This window comes from Crinia signifera, chromosome 1 (assembly GCF_055691185.1).
Source record: "Crinia signifera chromosome 1, ASM5569118v1, whole genome shotgun sequence".
Lineage (NCBI taxonomy): Eukaryota > Metazoa > Chordata > Amphibia > Anura > Myobatrachidae > Crinia > Crinia signifera.
The window spans coordinates 201638823-201652739 of NC_139217.1; the positions used below are offsets into that span (position 1 = coordinate 201638823).

Below are 13917 nucleotides of genomic sequence, written 5' to 3' on the forward strand. Positions count from 1 at the left end.
TGATATAAAGGTCCTGATTCAGACTGATTCGCTAGGCTGCATGTAATTGCAGCCTGGCACACGGGTAAACGCTGTTCTCCTCCTGCTTCCCTGGTACTAGCATGCAAGGGGATGTGTATGAGAACACATTCCCTCGCATGCGACCAAACGGGAGAGAAATAATTTGATGGTCAGCGACCTGCAGCTGATTTTTCTCCCCTTCGGTAATAAAAGTCAGTATAGACAGACTATTATACCGGCCGCTATCCACCTAATTCAGGGTGGACGCCGATGTCAGCCACCCACCCTGATCACACTGAGGCATCGTCACATCTGCGTTCTCAGGGGAACGCCCAGCGTTTTTATGGGGACACCAATAAAATGCTGGGCGTTCCCTGCTGCCGCCCACTGCCCGCCCCTGGCCTTCCCTTCCCAGAGAATGTGAAACTCGCCGAAGTCATTCACTAGCGGAGTCTTAGCTTGCCCAAACCCCGAACATGGAGGACGGGGCCAAGTAGACGGGGGACTATATCATCAAAATCGATAGCGCAAATCTCACTGTGTGTCTACAGCATTTGATTTGGGTGAGATATTTGGTTTCTGGCTGCTTTATTTTTACACTATGATTTTACACTGTGATTTAGTCTTCACCCAAATAACTCTCTGCACATTTTGTGTTAGCTCCACCTGCAGTGCACATCCTCTCGCAAGCAGCCGAAGAGGAGAGAAATCATTCGATGGTCGTGGACGAATGATTTCTCTCCCTTTCAGAAATAATAGTCAGTGAAAACTGTACTTTTATTTCAGCTGGAGATGGCCGAAAAGGGGGAGGGCGCTGACATCATATGACATCAGCCACCAGCCATCGACCCGCCTGCGTGCCCACGGGAATGCCCAACATTTTCATGGGGATGCCCAAAAAAAGCTGGTTGTTCACCTGCTCTGGCCCGGTGTCCACCCCTCTCCCTCCCCTTCCAGTGCAAATGCCGCGATGAGTGTGTTGCTCGCCGAAGGTGTTAGCACACGGGGTCTGCACATGCATAAATATGCGCATGTGTAGACCCCCGCACTATCGTAACGGGGCCATAATTCAACCTGTTCCGATCGGATATGAGTTAGGCCCATGCTTTTATCCATTAGCAAACAAAATGTGCCCTGCGATCAGGACTGAATTAGGCCCCATATACACGGTGAGAAATCTGACAGTTGAAGACATGTACTAACCCTTGGAGCGATAAACTGGTAGAATAAAGGCAAATAAAGGGCGTAATTCAGACCCCATCAGAATTTGCCCCCGTTTCTAATGGTGGGGGTCGGCGTATGTGCAAATATGCATATGTGCAGACTCCCTGTGCACAAGTGTAGGTTAGGGAAGGGGGCAGTCAGGGGAACGCCCAGTGTTTTATGGACGTCCCCATGAAAACACTTGTCGTTCCCCTGGGAACGCAGGCGGGTCGATGCCTGCCCGTCCCCTTTTTCGGCTATCTCCAGCAGAAATAAAAGCACATAGCATTTATACAGTAGCTCAGAACAATCTGTGGCTTTATGTTGTATGAACATATACAACTAAAAAACAAGTTTAAGTGAATAATAAATAAGTAAATAACAGGGCTGAAAACTGAACTGAAAACTGGGTATATCCCTTATCAATAATGCTGCATGTTGTTTGTGGCAGATAACTCATGGCGGCCATATCCCAACTGGAGCGAGACATGATGGAGAAGGCGCGACGCCAGATTTCACAGTGCCAGGACCCATTGGAGAAATTGAGATTGCAGTGCCTTGCAAGAGGAGCATCTGGGATTAAAGGCTTGGGAAGGTAAACTGAAAACAAAATCTGTGATATTGCATCATATGCATTTTTTCTTCACTACTGAAAGTCTTATATTGGGCTTATAGTTGTCTACCCTCCTGAATTCTGCAGGAGGCTCCCTGAAATAGTAGCAATCTCCCTGAGTTCACCTAACACATATTATGCAGCTATAACATTTTTTTTTTGGGGGGGGGATGAAGAAACCTGGGATATATACTGTACATTCAAATGTAATCATCAGAGCCATGTCCCTGCATTAGTTATAAAGCACAAGGGCTTCATCAGAATCAGCTTTATTGGCCAGGTATACTTGCATATACTAGGAATTTTACTTGGATTGCTGTGCAACAGCCAGTTAGTTACAGCTAAACAGTGACAGGTATGAAAATACATACAGGTATACGCTAGAAGTACCCTGGGGGATATAGACGCAGGGAACACATACCCGCTGAGCTGCACAGCGCCTAGGCAGCCATCAGCGGCACCACTGGTCATTGCAGCAGCCAGGTAGGTACCAATATAAGCAGAGACAGTACAGTTATCACACAGGGTGGAACATATGCTGTACCTGCCGAGCTGCACAGCACCATGCATTTTAAACAAGGTTTCTCATGGCCATTTATAAGGAACCACTTGTAAAACACAATACATGAACAAGCCCTGCATGTATTAGTGTCTTTTCGTCAACAAGTACAATAGAAAACTGATTATGTACATTTGGATGCAAGTCCCTTTATTATACACTTCTCAGATGTAGCAGTACATGTCAGCGCTTAAATGTGCCACCTTCACAGTCTCCCTGAAGCAAATATGGGTTATTCCAAGAGTACAAGAATCTCCTAGCAATCTCATAGAATATATTTTCATTGCTTATGTGCAGCAGGTCTATTAAAATAATCACTGGTTGATTGCTAGAAGTCAATTGACCTCTAATAACAATCTCTTTCTTCATCCCTTTGACTGTTTTTTTGCTGTTTGCCCTTTATCCCAGTTATATTATACAGGGGAGTGGAATAACTAGTAGCGCCATAAGTAATATGGGATCCGGTCGGCAGTCAATAGATCAACCAATATTGGTCGACAGACAATATATATTGACAATTCAAAAATGTTGACAATGCACTAAGTCGACGTTAACAAAAGGTCGACATATCAACAATTGACACAGAAAAAGGGTCAAAACGAGGTTTCCCTTTTTTTCTTTTTTATTTTCCCTCCCCCCGCAGTCCATGACCCCCATAGAGGGAGAATAGAATAGGTGGTGAGCGTAGCGAGCCTCCGTGCCTGCAGCGTGGTGATCGCAGAGAGCCCGCAAGGGGCTTTGTTGCGCTCGCCATGCTGTCTGAGTCCGGCCATTCGGGATCCCGACGTCGGGCTAATGACTGTCGGGATCCCGACTGTCGGAACCTTATACCACACCCATAGAATAGATGACCCAATAAAGGAAGAAAATGCAAAGAGAAAGGAAAGAGGGTCTACGGAGAGGATAATAAAAGCAAAGGGGTTGTGATGGAAATGGAGGGGGATGCAGACAGAAGCGAAATATGAGTAGAGAGACAGCCAGGGGTTCCAGTGGGTAAGGGGCGGAACTGGGTTCCACCACCTGTAATTGTAGGTGGAACTAGTTACACCTCCACCACAGCCCTGCACAGTAATTCCTATAGAAAAGCCTGTGCCACCACACACATCAATAGATGATGCAGGGGGCACTAGTGTCACTAACCAGCTGGAGACACTTCCCCCTCCTCATGTCCTGGTGGCTCCATGGTTCTCATCCACCTGCGCTCCACCCCTCCTTTTACGGTATCCGGACTATTTGTCTACAGCAAAAAGATAGACAACCATAAGGTCCACACCATTAGTTCGACAAGCAAAAAGGTCAACATGTAAAAAGGTCGACACGCAAATGGTCGACATGCAAAAAGGTCGACATGCAAAAAGGTAGACACTACCATTAGGTCGACAGTGTCTAGGTCAACAGTCAAAAGGTCGACATGGGTTTTTCCACTATTTTTTGAGTCGACACGTGCCGACAGGCGGTATTTCATGCCCTACCATCCACTAGGGCGAGGTGTGAGAATAAAATAGTGTGCCAAGCGCAGCGAGGCACCGTGCCCGAAGAATTGCGAGGGGCAGCGGTTCACTTCACACTGTGTCCATGTCGACTGTGTTGACATTTGGGCCAAAAAACTGTAAAAAACCCCACGTCGACCTTTTTACTGTCGACCTAGACACTGACGACCTAATGGTAGTGTCGACCTTTTTGTATGTCGCCCTTTTCACATGTCAACCTTTTTGCCTGTCGGACTAATCGTGTCGACCTAATGGTGTCGACCTAATGGTTGTCTATATTTTTGCTGTAGATCCCTTGTCCCGGTTCCCCTGTTACTCAAGTGGAAATGAGTTCCACGACCTCTCCAGTACTACTTAAAGCCCTTATTACATATGTAATACAGTATGAGGCAATCATATGTTGTACACATGTATTAGTCAGCCCTAACTTTCTCCACTTCCTTCTTGTTCATTTTCTATTTTTCCTTAAACAGGGCATTTCGTATCATGGATGATAACTACAGTAACTCTTTAGATTTAGAAGAATTTTCCAAGGGACTCCAAAACTATGGTGTACCGCTAAAGCCAGAAGAAATACAGGAACTTTTCGAGCAATTTGACACAAATGGAAATGGAATAATCAACTTTGATGAATTCTTAAACTCGGTCAGGGTAAGAACTGAGGAAGATAGGCTTTAATTGCATTTACTACTGTACATGTCCTTATTTCTTAAGGATTGTAGTTTCTCAAACCTTTTCTTATGTTTGTGTTATTAAGTTGATTAAGTTATTAAGTTGAAACCTGTCACAAGCAGCTAGGTGTTATTTTTCACAAAAGTTTGTTACTATACAAACAGTTCTGTGAATGCTGCAGTTTCTCCTGACACATTACTTAAAACATTACCGGAATTACCCAGGCAATTACAAGGCTGCTATATAAAACATACACACAAACTATTGAAGCAGGTAAGGTAGATAAAGTCCACAACAAAACTCTGAAAAACTAAAAGTAGAGAAACAAATGGGATACATCCAATGATACCTAAAAGAGCTTAATCGGACCTGGTAACTCCGTTAAGAGAATAACTCAACCAGTCGCTAACTACAGGAGTAATTCCAGAGGACTAGAAAAGAATAAATATAACTCCATTGCACAAAAGTGGATGCGAGGAAGAGGCAATTACTATCGATCAATGACCCTGACATCAGTAGTAGGGAAAAATAATGAACACACTAGAGTCGTGGGATACCAAAAATCCTACAATTTAGGGGATCCTAAATACCATGGGGAGGTCATGCCAAACAAGATGTACTGACATTTTTGACAAGTGACTAAGGGGGGGGGGGGGGGGTGTAGATGCAACATATCTCCAGACATTAGGCTTTTGACACATTCAAACATTGCTGAATAATAAACAAACCTCCTTGGTTGCAGACTAGGAAATAGAGATTTGTAGTCAATGGAGTACACTCACAGGAGGGAAAGGTTACCAGTAGAGTACCCCAGGGATATGTACTAGTGCCAGTGCTTTTTAATATCTTTGTTTGTAACATTACAAATGGTACTAAGTATGCCTTTCTGCAGAGGACACATAATTAAGCAAGAGGGTAGATACAACAGAAGGGGTAAAACATTTAGGATCTATTTAGATTAGAGTAATGGCCAAGAGCATGGAAAATACAGTGAAATCTCAAAAAGTGCAAAATCATGCTCTTGAGTCTCAAGCTGAAAGGCTAAATCTAGTATACATGGCACTATAATGGAAACTACTGAGAAGTAAAGGGATTTAGGATTCACTATTTCAGATGACTTGAAGGCAGTTAAGCAATGTTAGAATGCAATGAGAAGGGGAAGTACTTATGAAAAGTGGTCCAAGGAGAGGCAAACTCTGAGAAGGATGCAAGCCTGCGGAGGCAGTGTGATTCTCTGGGAAATGTTCTGTTGGAAAATCTTTTGTATTCAAATAACAAAAAACAGCATCATAAACAGACCAACGGTATTCGATGATGGCAGTGGCCTCTTTAATAGGGTAATGCATCCTATCACACTGCACAATTGTTCAGGAATGGTTTGTAGTACATGATGACGAGTCCAAAGGGTTGACTTGGCCCTCAACATTAAAGGAACATCTTCAAAGGTCTTGTGCACTCCATGGGCCTTATTTTGGTTCATTCTTTCTGACAAAATCCTTCTTAGATGGGCAAAACCATGTGCACTGCAGGTGGGGCAGATGTAACATGTGCAGAGAGAATTAGATTTGGGTGGGGTTTTACTTCAAAGTGAGATCTATATTGCAGTGTAAAAATAAAGCAGTCAGTATTTTCCCTGCACAGAAACAAAATTACTCACCCAAAACTAATTCTCTCTGCACATGTTACATCTGCCCCCCCTGCAGTGCACATGGTTTTGTCCATCTAAGAAGGATTTTGTCAGAAAGAATGAACCAAAATAAGGCCCCATGACTCCACAACACATTTGTTGGCAAGCTGCTCAATCAGATTGTGATGTCACTCAGGTGCCAAAAGGGAAGGATAATTCTGGTTAGGGAAAAAAAAACCTCCATGACTCCACAGGTCAGAACTGTTGACAGCAAAAAAGGGGCCTACACAATATTAGGCAGGTGGTTAGCTGATAAGTGTATAACATATGTATGGGTATATTACTCCTTGCCCACTGGAACTTGAATTTCTAACACATACACAGGCACTCATTAGGACCTTTATTTTTTTAGGGCTTGATTCTGAGTTGATTGCAAATGCAAAATCTTTCTCAATTGGGCAAAACCATTTTGCACTGCAGGTGCCGCAAATATGCAGAGAACGTTAGATTTGGGTTAGATATTTTGTTTCTGTGCAGAGTAAATACTGGCTGCTATATTTTTACATTTAATTTTGAACACAACCCACCCAAATATAACTCTCTCTCTGCACATGTGACATCTGCCCCACCTGCAGTGCACATGATTTTGCCCATTTTAAAAAGATTAGCTTTTGCAATCAAGTCTGAATCAGTCCCATAGTGCATAAAAAAGCAATGTATACAATGCAAGATAAAACATATAAAACACTGCTGCCCATGCAGCCATAATAGCCAGAAAAAAGTGGCAGTTGAAACCGGAATCGGAGCCATTGCATTCGGTGAGGAGGAGATGATGGTATACTGTTCTTTAGATAAGGAAAAATACATAAGGGAGATGGCCCTGCTTGATAGGCAGCATACACACAGGCGATTGTATCGCTATTTCTAAGCAATCTGACTGGATCACTTAGATCGCTCCGAATTTAGGCAACCCAGTGATGGCGGTGCGTGGTCCCGTGCATCCCCATCGCCAGACTAGATGACTAGCTTGATAGAGCATGCAGTATAAATTTAGTCATCACCAGTTTTCTCTCACCAAAGAACACTGGCCGTGCCAGATCGCTCCGCACAAATCGCTGGTGCATTGCTCAGTAAGAAGTGTATGAAAAAGCGAGGAGACCTTCCCGGACACCAGAACATTTTCATTAGTAGCATCATAATGTGAAAAGAAAATGCTAGAATCTCTTAAAATGTGGCTTATTTATGCTTTAAAATTAAAAAAAAAAAAGATTATGAAATGTTGTTCAATTAGAAAGGATTAAATAAAAAATAAAATACCAAATAAAAAACTAGAAAAAGGAATAAACAACTCATTAGTCATTAGGGAGAGTGTTTAAGGGGTTCTGAAGCAGGTATGCACATTTTTTACCTTAAACAAAAGTTTTTCCCTCACTCTGAACGGCTAACAAACAAATAAGTGAGTATATTGTGACTGCTTGAGTGTGAGTTTATAATTGAATTGCAGTTGTGAAGCGCTAATTAAGCACCAGATTCAAGAATATGCTTCAGAACACAATTTAATAAATTCATGAAATATTAAAAACATGAAAGAAACTTGAATAGCTGCTCATCGCATGATAACAAAAGCAGCGTAGTCACCCATATAGCTAGTGCTGGATAATATAAGATTGTAGATTCCCAGTGTCTGTTCCTTTAAACGTACCCCGTACCCCTGTATAAATAATTACCCGGCAAATATGGTTTCCCCAGATACCTCTATTTATGATGGTTGGCTGCAGGGGGTAGGATACCCATTATTTTAGTGGTGATGTCCATATAGGTTAAAAGAAGAAAAAAGCTGTTAATGTTGCAGAGGTAATATCATGGGATGTAGGGTTTTGGTGCCCTTATGCCGGAGATGAAAGATCCAGGGCTGGTCCGGTCACAGTATGGCATGCCAAAATTAATACACGTTTTGCCGCTAGAGTGCAACTTTTTCAAAGGTTTCCACTTCTTTTGATATACCACCTAGGATATGAGCTGGAAGGCTTTATTAAAAGGAGTGTGTTTTATAAGCCTGTTTAAAGCTTTTAAGAGAGGTGGACAGTCTGATATCTATAGGGAGATCATGCCGGAGGTGGGGATGGCAAAGGCAACATCTAAGAGGCAGGAATAATAGTAAGCAATCAGTTGTGAGAAGCCGCTGGCAGAGCGAAGTGGGTAGGCGGAAGTGTGAGTTATAGGGGGATATAATAGACAAAGGCTTTGTAGGTGATCGTGAGTAAATTAATTTATGTTCTAAAGGAGAAGGGGAGACACTGTAGGGCAGGGATGGCCAAACCGGTCCTCGAGATCCACCAACGGTCCACGTTTTCCAGGTTACCTAGCTGGTGCACAGCGGTAGTCATTACTAACTGTCACATTTTAAAACATGCTGCATTCATTCCTACTATAGATCCACAGGTTGCCTGGAAAACCTGCACCGTTGGTAGATCTTGAGGACAGGTTTGGCCACCCAGGGCCGCCAAGAGAAATCCTGGCCCCGGTACAACAACTTCCTGGGGCCCCCACGGATGGAGATCCCCGCACAGTCTGCGGACCCGGTGTTACGCCACTGCTTCCAAGGTGGATACACGTACAAAAATTGACACTGTAATGTCTATTAGACATGTCACACACCCATTACATATTATACCACATGCCATAATGCTCATTACACGTTATGTCACACACCGTAATGCTCATTGCATATTAAGAAGTTAACATGCTCTACCAGGGGTTAACATGCTCTACCAGGGGTTAACATGCTCTGCCAGGGGTTAACATTCTGTGCCAGGGATTAACCTGTCTACCCTGATTTACATGCTCTGCCAGGGGTTAACATGCTCTGCCAGGGGTTACATGCTCTTTGCAAAGGATTTACACATACCCTCCAACATGGCCCATTTCATTAGGTACAAAATGTTCTGTTCCTGGACTCCCCTGCCAGTGGCAATTACAGATGTGAGCCTGCAGCACAGTCCAACATTCAAAAGGGGGGGGGGGGGGGGGGTCACATATACTGACACCCTAAGCATCACTGTCCTGGACTCAGTGGCAGTTGATGTGACTGCCCCTCTTTGAATTTTGGACTGTGCGGGAGTCCAACCTCTGTAACTACCACTGGCAGGGAAGTCCAGGAACAGAGCATTTTGTACCTAATGGAATGGGTCATGTTGGGGGTACTTGCCACCAAATAAAAAAAAACTGTGTGTCCAGACCAGGGCCCCCCTGACAGGCCCGGGCCCGGGTAAATTGTACCTGCTCCCCCCCTCTCTCTCGGCACCCCTGTGGCCACCCCTGCTGTAGGGGATACATTTACCAAGATGGGAGTTCTACTGAAGATGGGATGTTGCCAATAGCAACCAATCAGTTTCTACTTGTTATTTATTTAGCACCTTCGACAAAATAATAGATAGAATCTGATTGGTTGCTATGGGCAACATCCCGTCTTCAATAGAACTCCCATCTTAGTAAATTTACCCCTCAGAGAGAAAGAGCAGAAGCAGTACATTTGAAGTGGAAGATGAGTTGATCAGCAGCATTGAGGATAGATTGAAAATTGAAGACAGGTGGGAGTCTGGAAGACCAGTTAGAACAGGGCTGGGCAACACCGGCCCTCCGGATGTTGATGAACTACATATCCCAGCATGCCTTGCATCAGTTTCTGCATGGCCACATAGCAAAACTAATGCAAAGCATCCTGGGATGTGTAGTTCATCAACATCTGGAGGGACGGTTTTGCCCAGCCCTGAGTTAGAAGGTGGTTACAGTAGCCCAGTCTGGTGCTGACCAGGATGTGGATGAGGTTTGTGGTTACCTCAAGGGTTAGACCCTTTTTAAAATATTCAAAACAGCATACAAAAGCAGAAAATCCTGAATGCGGTAAACAAGGCACCCCAATGGACAAGGTTTTAAGGATTTACGTGGCTCATCACAGGCTGTTAAATCCAATTGACCGAGATAGTAATTATGATATCTGTGGCCCAGCATGGATATACTATTGAGGGTGCCTTGAGGGCCACGTTTGTGAACTTTTGCTGGAAATGAGGGTATGAGAAAATATAACACAAATGTGCTCTACACTTAATCACACAATCTTTAGGACATACTAGGTTTTTAAAGCTCAAGAATTTATTATATTTCCTTCCTCCTACTTTATCTAAACATCCCTGGCACAGAGGACAAACTGCAGGCATTACATAAAAGGTAGACAGAAAATATGCTCAGTTTGAACTAATAACTGTGGTAGTCTAGGGGAGCTGCAGCCACTAAAATGCTAAGTGTGGGCACCTAATAAACAGGGGAGCTGGAATAACAATGACTTCATGTACTGTCTTCCGTAGCCACCAATGTCTAATGCTCGCAGGCAAGTCATACTAGAGGCTTTTCATAAAATGGACAAAACAGGTGATGGACTGGTTACTATTGAAGACCTCAAGGGGGTGTACAACCCAAAATGTCACCAGAAGTATAAGAATGGAGAGTGGAATGAGAGACAAGTATTCCAACATTTTCTGGACAACTTTGACTCACCGAACACGAAGGATGGACAGGTACAGTATGAACGTGAAATTAGAAACAAAAGACACATATCTGTATGGGGTTTTATTATTTTTGTTCTAAGCAAAATCTCAATAAAAATTATTGAATAAAAAAAAAAAAAAAAAAAAATAAAAGACACAAATTCCTCCAGCTCTCTACAGTGGGCTAGCAAGAGCCTTAAGCTGGCCATATATCAGAACAATTTCAGGCATTGTGTATGTTGCTTAGGTACGATGCGCGGTCCTGTAGGCCTTAAGGTCGATCCGGTGATCATATGTGCTGTGTATAAAACCTGAAGTTGCTACTAACGTTCAGTATGCTACGAGTTGCAGAACTTACAATAGATCTTATGTGAAATTACACACATAAGTTCTAATGTGTGTCTGGGAAGCTGCCGGGGAAATTGTGACACGATCCAGATCGCAAGCTGGTCGTCCAGATGTATGGCCAGCTTTACACCCTACATAGTAATAAAATGCAGCAGACTAGGTTACACACATTTGTAAATATATGGTATTTATATCAGCTCTGTCAACACTACATGATAATAGCACCACTACTGGTAATATAGGGATGTGTTTCCATAAAGAGAGCTAACCTGCAGACGGCTAAAGTTCTTCCTATATGACATTACAAGGACCAGCATTCTTACCACTGATCCAATACTTGCCTCTCGAAACAGTAATACACTAATACATTTATAATAGAAGCTGGTCAATGTATTGGTCCATCCCAGGTACACATAAACACCCAGAAAAATGTACACACATGTACACCAGGAAAATGGATTCCATAGAGGTAAATAACTGTTTCAATTAAAGAGATACATATAAGTTTTGTAAGTTGACCATTTTGTTTAATACAGGTTGAGTCTCCCATATCGAAATTCCCAAATCTTTGAGTGCGATTGAGATAGAGACCTTTACTTTCTAATGGCGCAATGTACATAAATCTTGTTTATTTATTAAAAATACTGTATATTTTTCAGCTTGTGCTTATAATGTGTTTATGCAGTACACTTTTGTGTTTGTACAGTATACAAAATTAGTTTCATGCACAAAATTAACAATATTTGCTAAGCTTACCATCATGCTATGTGTGTATAGAAAATATAAATGCATTTTGTGTGTGGACTTGTGTCCCAGCCGAGTCCTCTCATTAGGGAAAGCAAATATTCCAAACGACAGAAAATCTGATATCCAAAATACTTTTCCACCACAAATATTTTGGATATAGGAGACTCAACTTAACTTACCTGTTGTCTCTCTGTACTATGTTGGTTCCTTTTAAATTTTGTTCCTTTTCAATTTAAGAGTTCTATTTCACATCGGATGTTGTTATGGGTAATCAATCAGAATCTACTTCTTATTTATTTAGCATCTACTAGAAGATAAAAGATTGCATCTGATTGGTTGACCATATCAACTTCTCATGTTAAAGAGAATTCACATCTTAGTGATTTTTCCGCAATGTGCTGATCACCTTCCAACAATGGAGGTTATTCAGACCTGATCGCAGTGCGGTGATTTAGCAGAGCCCTGCAAATCAGGTAGCCAAGCTAATGACTGTAGGATTAATGCCACTTTTTCCTGCAACCGTGTTAGCGCGGGGCAGATGAACGCTGATGTCTAAGGGCAGCACAGGTAGCTCCCAGTGGATTGCTGGTCGGGCAAGAGCCGATGGCTAGTAAGCAGAAAAGACTCTGTATTTTTTTTTCTAAATGGCCATGCACATGCGGGCTACAATCCGTATGCAATGGCAATCATTCACTAATTGTCCGCCTTGTGAAATTGCAGGGCTGTGACCGGTCTGAATAAGACCCAATTCCAGTATCTCTAACCACATGTTTGTTTTGTCCAGGTGACAGCAGAAGAATTCCTGAATTACTACAGTGGGGTCAGCGCGTCCATAGACAGTGATGCTTATTTTGTTGTTATGATGAAGAATGAGTGGAAAATCTAAAATTGTTACTATAAAGCTAAATAAAGTAAATTCACCATGTAGAAGCATAGATGCTAGAAAAAATATAACCCACTGGCACACTACTGCACTAGAGGGGGATTGCAGTCTCGGCTCTCATCTATGTACAGTGCTCTGGCTTATTCCGAAGGGAAGAGAAACAGGGAAGAAGCAGGCATTGCCACCACTGGTATTGTCTTTATTCTTGGATATGTGATGGCCCCATGGATTTGGACTGTCTGAGTTTGGACATCCCAGCATTTAAATTAGTTTTCAAAAGTGTGAGCGGCTTAGACACATGGCCAGCATGATCATGTTATAGAAATCAAAGCAGGTGGCTTGCAAGTACTGTAGGTAGCACACGTTGCTTTCACACTATTTGGTTGAGACTGCTGGGGACAGCCAGATGATTTTTAGATGGCAGTACAGATGTAGACAGAAGATGGCTATGTCCAGATCCCCGCATACCTAAAATCTGCAGGGAAGTATATACAGTATGTTACATTCTTCTATAGAAGGTATCTAATCTTCAGTTAGATGTAGTATAAAAGTTACATTTGTACAATTTGCCACATTTCAAGTTTAAGCTAAAAATAAACAAAGCAACAAAAAGTGCTCCTTCTCTTATTTATACGTTTACAGCAGTGTATTGTACATTTAAACTATTTCTTGACTTTAACATCAATATACTTCTATAAAACAAGATTGTTCTCTTTAGTATCATCCATAACTTTATAAGTCGGGGGAATAGTAGGAATGAGTTTGGTAAGCAGGAGTAAATGCCGAGATAGAAGGTTTTCTGTTGCTAGAGTTGGCAGTTAAAGCCTCGTTTATCACTTTATAGAAAATCAGATTGTTGCACGTGAAACTGTATATTATCATGTGGATAGTGCGCAGTATCTTATGCATATGATAGTTTGGGGTATTTCAACTATGACTCACTGGAACATTTGTCCAAAGGAACAGAATCAATTTTCATACACTTGCCTTCAGGTGACTGCTAAAACCTCTTAGCATGGCATGTGCAAAGGAGCTGGATCTGTGATTGGCCTGCAAATCCACTCGCAATCTGTTCCCCATCAAATGATTTTCACATTGTGTTCAGGATTTACTAAGCGCCTGTGGTAGAATCAAGCTGATCGTGGCCAGAGCTGACGTCAAAAACACCCTCCCTGCAAAAGCTTTGGCACACCTGCATTTTCCCTGACACTCCAATAAAATGCCAGTTACC

The 13917-nt window shown here is 42.5% G+C and overlaps 1 protein-coding gene across 2 annotated transcripts in view; it reads left to right on the top strand.

Annotated features, from left to right (window-relative positions):
* Window positions 1-13284, top strand: part of CAPS (calcyphosine) — a 25161-nt gene extending 11877 nt beyond the window's left edge. For both annotated transcript variants that reach the window (XM_083179173.1, XM_083179172.1), the window contains exons 2-5: window positions 1655-1798; window positions 4339-4516; window positions 10529-10738; window positions 12588-13284. In XM_083179173.1, the coding sequence (XP_083035299.1) occupies window positions 1662-1798; window positions 4339-4516; window positions 10529-10738; window positions 12588-12689 (627 nt within the window). In that variant the 5' untranslated portion in view covers window positions 1655-1661 and the 3' untranslated portion in view covers window positions 12690-13284. The remainder of the gene's footprint in view (window positions 1-1654; window positions 1799-4338; window positions 4517-10528; window positions 10739-12587) is intronic.
* The last annotated feature ends 633 nt before the right edge of the window (window positions 13285-13917 follow it).